General features: G+C 38.6%; 1 protein-coding gene across 1 annotated transcript; it reads right to left on the bottom strand.

Annotated features, from left to right (window-relative positions):
• Window positions 1–675: 675 nt before the first annotated feature.
• Window positions 676–9,757, bottom strand: ifnlr1 (interferon lambda receptor 1). Its single transcript, XM_073484754.1, has 7 exons — window positions 9,526–9,757; window positions 8,426–8,555; window positions 5,629–5,804; window positions 5,345–5,529; window positions 4,199–4,340; window positions 2,866–2,996; window positions 676–2,327 (listed from the first exon to the last, which is right to left on the bottom strand). Exons 1-7 carry the CDS (start codon window positions 9,572–9,574, stop codon window positions 1,365–1,367), a joined length of 1,776 nt encoding a protein of 591 aa, XP_073340855.1. The 5' UTR covers window positions 9,575–9,757; the 3' UTR covers window positions 676–1,364.
• Window positions 9,758–10,038: the final 281 nt, after the last annotated feature.

The raw sequence follows: 10,038 nt of genomic DNA on the forward strand, positions 1-10,038 counted from the left end.
ATGCAGTGTGACTGGGTAACTAACAAGCTTTCAGAAGGATATATATATTTACTGATAAAGACTAGGGTTGGAGTGGTATACGATGGTATGAGTGATGGTTGTCATACTATGCACATTTGCTCATCTAAGGTACTGAATTGGACCGAATTATTGTTCTTAAAAATGTATATATTTCAAATTTATATCAAGTTTCATGTCTCAGGATTTAATATTGGTCATTGTAACTGATATATTAGTTATAAATGTGTAATACTATGTACTGTGATTCTGTGAAACCACGATATTTCCTGCAATGGTTATCGTACTGTGATAATCTCATGTCGCTGCAGCCCTGATCAGGATGATATAATGTAACTGAACAAGCCGTCTGGAGGATAGTGTCTGGTTACCATGAACACAAATGAAACTTTTTTGCCGAAACATAAATTGAAAATTTAGTGCCGCTCTTTCATTTCTGTCAAGCGACACTCATCAGAAGTGTCCCTACCGTAAATCAGGATTAAGACTTTTGGTTGATTAATATTCTGCTTTTACAGAGAAAGAATCAAGTCAGCTGCAGATGTGCAGCTTTGTTAGTTGTAGCTGTTTGTTGTGAAAACACCTAAATCTGATTTGAGTCGTCAGACTTAGTTGAATTTTAAGAATGTAATTCACACCACTTAAAGCACAAACAGTGACAACAATCTTTGTGTTTATGTCACATTAAACAAAATTTTAAAATATAAAACACTATTGTTGATGTGGAATATACTGAGGTATTCTGAAGTATTATGATTAAGGGACACTTCAAACTTTATATGGTAGTTGATATCTTCCATTTGCTGCCTATGATACACTTGTGTGTAAAACAGTCACTCATCTGCACCATAAACAGATGACAAGCTGAGGTTATATTAGTTGTGAACTTAAAACAATCTAACATCTTTTAAATACAACTTCTGTTTGTAAAAATGTGTTTTTTCATTGACAATAACTTCACAAAGTAAACAAGGACTTACAATCTATGTACAACAAATTCTTCCCAAGTTAGAAATATCTATATATACTTATTTTATACAATACTTAACTTTATACATTTCTGGATTTATAAATAAAACCAGATTTACAGCAAAGCATAATATACTGTATCACAGCTTGGAATGAAATGTAGTTATTAAATATGACTTAGTTCAGGATAGATCTGGATGTTTAAGAGTCTCTGAATAAAACACCAGACAGCAGACAGCAAAGCCCTTCATCTGCATTCATCCTCCTCTCTTTTTTCTTAAACAAGGTATTTTGCGATTAAAGGTCTTTAACATTATTTGAGGTCCAACGGAAGAAACAACGGAAGTTTTTGCTCTCAAAGATTACACAGAGGAGAATTAGTCTTGAATTTGTACCACCCAGTTTCCCAGAATAATTTTCCTGGATCCTTCCTCTTCTCCTCTGTCTTCCTCTTCCTCTGCTTCGTCCTCCTTTGTGTCACCAGTCCAGTTCCAAGGATAGTTAGTCTTTCTGTATTCACAGCTGTCTTTGGATGCAGCTCCAAGAAGGATTGCAGGCATCCAGTTGTGTTTGTAACCTGATTCAAATGAGGCATCACTGGATGATGGTGCGTTCTGGCATCCTGGTTGGAAATCAGGAGCAACCGGTTGAGATGGGCAGTAATGGGTGTTGCAGTACTGCTGGGTTGGTGTGTTTACACTGCTACCACACCCAGAGTCTGACCACTCTGAGCCATCGAAGCTCTGCAAGGATAATAACGTTGGCCCCTCCTCCTTGGAGTCTATGAGGTCAGATAAAAGGGGTTTTCTCTCGGTGTCACCTGTGCTGCTTGGTAACTGAAAATTGAGCAAAGGTAACATGAGTTGTCCGTTGGGATCACGCACCGTGTGCAACAGCAGCGGCCTAGCTTGATTGCTGTCACAAGAATCTGGTGCAGGTAATGGTGGTACTCCATGTGAAGTCACCTTTGGACTCATTCCACCTTTATCCCAGCTTCCTCCAGTGGACAGCAATGGTAGGTTGCTGGTTTCTTTCTCTTTAGCAGGAACATGGACAGCCACTGTGCTGTAGATCTCAGAGGACTGGGCACTTGTGTCCTCTGGATTTGGGGCCAGACTGTGTGCACCTGTGCCCACAGAGGAGCCACTGCTGTCTTGCCAGGCTTGGCAGATGATGTCCTGGGGAGAATAACCTCCAACCCCAACTGATGGCACATTTGGCTTCATCTGGATTGTTGCGTAAACTGTTTGCTCAGTTTCAGTGCAGATCACCAGTTTGGAAATGATGAGATTTCCATCCGGAGACTGTAGTATTACGGGTCGGGTACTGAGAGTGGTTACCTGTGAAGATAAGGAAGACAGACCCGTTAACGTCTCATAAGTGGCCGATTTTTGTGGAAAAAACGACAGCTTTTCATTGTATTAGAAAAATATAAACAGATATATTCAGAAAATTAAATCGTGATTGATGAAAATTTTATGTGATCTTAGGGCTAGGAAATATCAATATTATATCAATTGTGATATGATACTGAGATATTGGACATATTTATATCAAGATATGACATATGTGAGTGTTCACTTTTCCTGGTTTTAACAGCTGCATTACAGTAAGGTGATGTCATTTTCTGGATTTGCCCAACTATTTTACTTGAAAGCACCATGAGTCACTGAAACATTCTTTCACTTCACTAAAACAACATGCACAAAATCTGTCTTTAATGAGTAATTAAGTACTCTCAGGCTTCTGTGTGACATAAGCACCCTGAACACGCATACAGTACTCAATGTGCCAAACGTGTTTGACTTTCCAGTAAGGTAACATTTCCTTGTTGTCACCCGGACACACCAAAGGACAATGAAGAAAGGATAGTCTTACCAATTGCTGTGGCATGCTCTTTTCCTTTCCACCCTTCACATAGTTGCACACACACACACCTGCCGCGATGACTATGGCCACCAGAAAAGCAGCACTGGTGAGAAGCCATGGCAGAGGCCTCAGAGGATCCTCTGAAGGAGAAGAGACTTGGTGTCATTTACTAATCCAGGAAAAAAACACACGTATGTAACATCCGATACCCTCAAGCTCTTTAAAACAGAGTGTTGTAAAAATCCCCATTGTGACACACATGCTGAGGCATGCCTGTGACCAAGGACTGTTGAATATGTACCAGTACGCATATGTAGCTCTCAGGAATGGTTACAGGCGCTTATCTGAACAGAAATCTACAGAGGAACCTATAAAAGTGGATTTCCCAATAGGAATAGGATAGCTATGACTGTGAGTCTATTTTGAGAGTTGGAATTGCTTAACACATGTTTAGTAAATACAGGTATATTGTTGCTGGTAGTTGTTGAATGTAGACAACATGTAGACATTCGTTGTTGTCATTTTAAGCAGTAGAGATTCAAGATATGGCATGTTGAGGTGAGAAGAATGTCACCTTTGCACACAGACTGTAATCTAATCTCCTGCCTCATCAGTATGATGACAGAAGAGGAGAGAGAGGTCACAGCCAAAGCATTTGTCCTGGAAAGACTCATAATGTCATTTTACTATCATTCAGAAGTTAACGAGGATGTTAAGAGACATGGATTCACAGTATAAACAATGCGGATAATATACCAATGTTTTTCATTTAAATGCAAAACCAGCCTCTGCCTCTGTGTTATTTTGTGACAATGAAGCTTATTGCAGATTCAAAAGTCTTAAAAAAAGGGGACTGATTTAAAACAAACTGACTTAATTTATTACTAACCACTACATAGTCTATGTGGCTGCAATCACTTGAGGAAATGAGCACAAACTACTTCATGTAACACATCTCAAGTTCATTGTGTTTTCTCAACAGCAGGTGGGTCCTTGAAAACTTCCCAGTAAGATGTGTCACACTGTTGCCTCAAGTGAAATAAAAGTTCTGTAAACAATATAAAGGCAAATCTGCTTCCTCCAGTCAGGTTTTTAGAAATGCATATGAAATTATTTATTAGCTTCATCCGGTTAAAATTGACAAGGGATTTTCAAACTATGAAGAAAGAGCCTACTGTGTCCAAAATATAAGAAAAGAAATCATCCACACCCAAATTTTGTATTAAATACTGGGCATATCATAATGGATTTCTTAGCAATTATTGCCCAATATCTGCTGATCAATATATTATACACTTCTACTTCGTGTAAGAAGAGAAGAGGTCGTATTTATCCTCCTCACCTGGCAGTGTGATGCAGAAGGTAGCTTTCTCACTCTCTGAGCGACCCAATTCAATAGAAGGCTTGTAGACCACGTAGCCGCAGTACTCTGTTTTGTTGTTCTTCAAATTTACAACAAACTGGCCAGTCTTGGTGTCGTATTCCTATAATTGAAAATATAAAGTAGATCTATATAAACACAGTAATCATCATTGGAAAACATAAATAACTTATGTGGAGCTGATTTTTCTGTGTTAGTCCCTTTATTGAAATAGAAACATATATGTGTCATAGGGGTGTCACTGTTCTTCAAACCCACAATTCCATTCCATTTTCAATGTAAACATTTTGTTTTCAGCACTGGCGACTATACCATTGTTACACTTCTGCATCTAGATTTTTAAAGATCAAAAGATCATTGGTTTTGACTGTCATTCACATTTTCAAATCCTTTTTTTTTTTTTTTTTTTAAAAAGATCATATTTAGGATCGTAGGAGTATTTGTACAACAACAGCTTGACTTTATCCTGGTGGCTTTTTGCAAGTTATGGTTAGGCAAGATTTTATAGGTCAACAAAAAATGCCATCCTTCAGGGATTCAACTATTAACAACAAAAGATAGAAATTCAGTTTCTTACAAAATCTGTATGGAATAAACCCTCTTCCTAAATAAATCAATAAAGGATATCTGGCAACCGTGTCAGTTCTTTCTGTTAAGTTCATCCCCCCCATGAGTAAACCCTCTTTCCAAAGCAATTGATAAAGGATCTCTGAAAAAGAAATTCTACCCAACATCTTTGACAATCTTTGAAGAATTGTTTTGGGGTTTTTTTCTTTTCTTTGGACACACAATCGGGATGGAATGGAGAGATAAAAAAATACTGCAAGAATCACTTTTCCTGATTTTGATTCCAATAATTGAAATTTAAAGCTTATTTTGATTGATTTTTAATTTATAATCAAAATTGTGACACCCCTTTTATGGAAGCAATACATGGTTCCAATCCTGTGTGTTAAGTTTTGGTGGAGATACAAGGATCACCTGTCATGCACTCATCTTTGTTTTTATCTGTTGCATTTTATCATACCATGTGTGGTGGATTGTATAATTCCATGACTAAATGAATACTTTTGCACAGCTTGATCTATTGTTTAAATGAAGACTCACCTGTACCGCCCACGATGGGTGTGTGATCTTTAAGGTGTAATCAATCTCAGTTTCGAAGGCCCCGTGTTTGCTGTTGGTGATGATGTCGGCAACAGAGACTCCGTTTGGCCCCAAGGGCAGGCTGACATTCACATGCAAGGATGACACCGTTGTGTATGTAGTCAAGATGGGCGGGCCAAAAGTAGCTGTGGACACGAAGAACGATGAATTCATGAATGATGCAATCGATTATATCTGGCTTAGAGGAAACAAAAAAATGCATGAATGAGCACGGAGATTCTTACTGTCTGCGATAGGTTTCAATTTGGGATGGGTTCGGCCCAGACAGTGACTGTTGACCCACACCGTAGCCCAGTAGTGAACATCATGAACTGATGGGGTTTCTGAAGTCAGGTCACAGGACAGAGCAGTTATGTTCTGACACCCCTCTTTTATCTGGTACGAATGGTCCTCAGCATCACTGAAAAAAGTGCAGTACAGTGTGATCAAACTGTGATACTGGAAGGACAGGAACATGATGATGTATTACTGAAGTTTCAGTGGTACTGTATGAAAACCAAAATGTGCTGTGTGGAGTCTAACTCCCTGAAGATATTAATAACATTATCAAGCAAAGTCTTAAAATTCTGTTAACCTACATCGAGGCACTGATGCAGCTCTGTGCATCGCATGGCTACAGTGATATCACCACGAGAAGATCACCCCGACCATGCCAAAGCCCCCATTCATCATTTGCCTTTTGAAGGAGACGAATGACCGCTTTTGTTTTAACAAGGAACTCATATTGAGCGGGCTTAGATAAAGCATTTTTCCCCTGCAGCTGATTTGATGCTGGAAGTCAGTCTTGCGATTCCAGGTGACAGTGTCCTGGAGAAAAGTCGATAGGGTAGGGGGAGGCACTTGACATTTGTCTGGGAGAATGCGTCATGAGTAATTAGACGAGATGACATTTCCGCTTTGTTGAGACCATTTGTACAGATGAGCGAAGAGAAGAAAGAGTAAAATTGTACATGGAAGCCATGAGTGCCAAGTGCATTATGAGCGCTCCTTCTCCTTTCACTGAGGAGAGCAGAGTGCAGTCCAATGCTAATGGCTGGTAACAGCCCCTATAGTCTCTTTAGTCTTGCTTTGAGGCTGTTGGCAGTTGAATCCAAGCAACAGAGTGGTACAATTCAATAGCTTCATGGTAGCTTTTGAGCATTTCATTGATAGAGCCATTTTTAGAAGAGAGAGTGAGACGAGGATGCAGAGGAAATGCAGCTCTTAATGGCCTCCACACAGCATAGAATTCCTGTATCTTAAAGGACAACGCTTCTGTTTTCTACATTTGTGTTACTTTACGCAAATCTCATGGAAAGACCTGAATCCATTGTGTCTTTCCCAACCTACTGAAGACATCTAAAAAGTTTCCTTAAATCAGCTTAGTATTGTAGTTTTTAACAAGCATTAGTCAGGTAGTCATTAAACATTAGTCTATTTTCTATGATTTTGAGGACAGTGTACCTCGGAACGGCTCAAAAGTAGCTTCAGTGTCCATGTCCATCGTAATTGAGGAACATGTCAACTAGTGCGATACTGTGGCTCATTTATGTGTTTTTTGTATAACAATGGAGATCTGGAGATAACCTATCCCCATAAATATGCTCATAGGTGAAATAAGCCCTCATAACTGGAAGTAGGGTAGTCCTAAGACACTGGAAGTCGAAAGAAAAAAATCGTTTTCAGGAATGGAGAGATGAGGTAACTAAGAAGATGATTATCATGACAGCTGACATTTATGCACTCCCTCTTTAGGCGTATTTAACTTTTAACTGTCTATGCTCAAGGAATGGACATGAGATGTAACATGGTTTTATGATAATGTATACTGTCAAGGATATGCATTTTATTTTTATTCTTATTCATTTATTTATTTATTTATTATCTCTCTTCTTCTTCTTCTTCTTCTTCTTCTTCTTTTCTTTGATTTTCATTGCCTATTTGTTTTGTTTTCCTGTACATCTGTAATGGTTGTTCAAATACAGGAAAAAACAATAAAAAAGAGCTGCAATGATTAGTACAAATATTTCAGATTCCAGTTCCTTTAATGTGAATATTTTCTGGTTTCCTTCCCGCTCTGACAGGAAACTGAATATCTTTGGGTGGAGGACAAGGGTTGCAAATTTTAAGCAATTTCTTTAATTGAAAGTTGGCTGCACTAGAATACCGTTTTAACCACTGTTATATGTTCGATGCAAAATCAGAGTAGTTTAAAGGACAGATAAAGTACACACCAAGTTACTTGCCCGATAAACTAAATTCTACAAAATAAACTAACTAAATCCATTTAATAGTTCTTTAGTATTTTTAAAATTTCAAATTACTTGTATTTTAACTAAATACATTTTCTCATACCGGATTTTTGTATTTTATTTTGATATATTTAATAAGAAGGTACTTTTGATTTGTAACAAGATACTTTATAATTTGTGCCCATCTACGATTGTCAGATAAAGCATTTTTAATCAGTTAAATTAAACAACAGTTAATTGATTATTGATTAATCTATTCCATCCCTATCTTGGTTAAACAAGACTTTTGAGGACATAACCTTGGGCTTTGGGAAACAGGGATCTATATTTTTCACCATTTTTTGACATTTTATGGACCAAGCAGCCAGACAGCTTGACAGATTGACAGATTAATTAACAATGAAAATAAATCATCAGTTGCAGCCCTATATAGAATCACCAGACTTATCCTTCGAATAAAATAAAAGTCTTTGTCAGTATGAGATGACACTATAATGAAAACACTTTGGGTATACTACAGTGTGCTAGGTTTGAGTAACATCTTATGTATCTAAGACAGTGCAGTACTGTATATGCGCCCCACAGTCAAGCACAGACCATCTGGTGACCAGGGTTGTACTTAGCTGCACTAATTTGTTACCAGTCCACAAACACTGACGCTATGAGCTAACTGAGTGTTTACACTTCAAACACATTTATCTGCTTTGACCCACCTCTCCATATGGATCTGTAAGTAGAGACACAAAGGTGTTTTTTACAAAGGTGTAATAATAACTCATCTGGGTCTTACCTCGTGTACTTGACACTGTAGGTGATATTTTCGCCGGGGAATAAGGTAGAGTTCACTGCGTCCCAGTGGAGTATGTTGTTAAAGTTCCTTGAGCGAAAATATACTTTCCAACTGCCGGTTGAAAGACAACCTGTCGGAAAAAAGGGCAAAGGAGCAAAGTCTATGTGAATCATTTTATGGCGGATGGTAATGCTGGTAATGCTGTCTTTGTTCTCATTCAACCTATTGAATTACCAATTTGATAATATAGTACTGTTTTATATATATAATGTTGTTTTTGTACTTTGTGGTTAATTGAAACCATTTTCTACTGTAACAAGAGCCACTGACAGCCTTTGCTTCTCGGGTTACATCTTTCTTTTATCCATGTTGCAGCCCAAAGTTTCAATCACAGCTCATACTGCAAAGCCATTCAAGCCCCCGCATCCCCCATATATGAGGTCCTGAGAGAGGCACAGTTGCTCGATTTTTATGGTGTAGCTGCTAAGGCCTGAGTGACACAGCAGCACATATACACTGGACCAAGAACTTCAAGGAGATTATGTAAGATGGACTTTGTCTCTGCTGGTGACTGAAACTAAAAACTTGACTTTCTTCCTTAACTTTGCCTGTCACATCTTTGTTACAAGGAAATGACTGCCATCTCTCCCACCTCCGCCACCAGAAAGGGATACAGGACACCATCGTATAGTCATATTACTGTTTAATATTACAGCCCAGGTAGTTTATTGTGGATATGAAAGACGCAAGGTTGAAAATCACAGAGTAGTACATTCAAAATTAGCATTTATATAAGGTGTACAATGATAGTCAATATTATATCAGCCAGACTGTAAAATGAAATGGCATTCACCATCGATCACTATCATTTAAAATGACCAAAGTCCTCATTGTGTTCTGGGACTCTCCTTCATTTTAAATGAGAGGGAATCACTCTCTGTCAAATATATTACTGGCCTTTATTGCTTTTGTGTTATTGTTTATTTCTCCCATTAGGACTACTCTGTTGGGAAAAAAATGGCCCTTTAAATGTTGGACTGCCTCTAATCAGCATCTGGAAAATCAAAGCAGAGATCCGTGTTAGCTCCTCATGTACTCACCGTAGCAGAACAGGAGGAGGGTGATGACCGTCACAGACCACATCTTCATTGGGTATGTGGCCACAAAAAGTCCGAATGTGAAGTTGCTGCCGCTAAGCTGCGAGTTCTAAACAAAAGCAACTTATAATACACACCCTCAAAACCAAACAAAAACAAAAACAACGTGTAAACTCCCTAATCTCCGAAATCCTTCCAAACAAAACAAGAATCAATGTCGGCAAGTCTGTAAAATATTGAAGTTTTTTCAGGTTTCACTGCATTTTCTTCCGTCCACTCCTCAATCATCTCTCTGTCCTGGGAAAGGAGTGGCTGTGCTCAGGTGTGCAGGTGTACTTTGGTATATGTTATCACTTTGTTCCTGTTTTTCTGCTTACTGTATGTTCCGCCCACACGCGTTTTCTCTCCAGACTCTCGACTTCCCTTTTCCTCCTTCTCCCTCTAACACCTTGAGTGTCTCTCTCTCTCTCTCTCTCTCTCTCTCTCTCTCTCTCTCTCTCTCTCTCTCTGTCTCTC

Source organism: Pagrus major, chromosome 17 (assembly GCF_040436345.1).
Source record: "Pagrus major chromosome 17, Pma_NU_1.0".
Taxonomy (NCBI): Eukaryota; Metazoa; Chordata; class Actinopteri; order Spariformes; family Sparidae; genus Pagrus; species Pagrus major.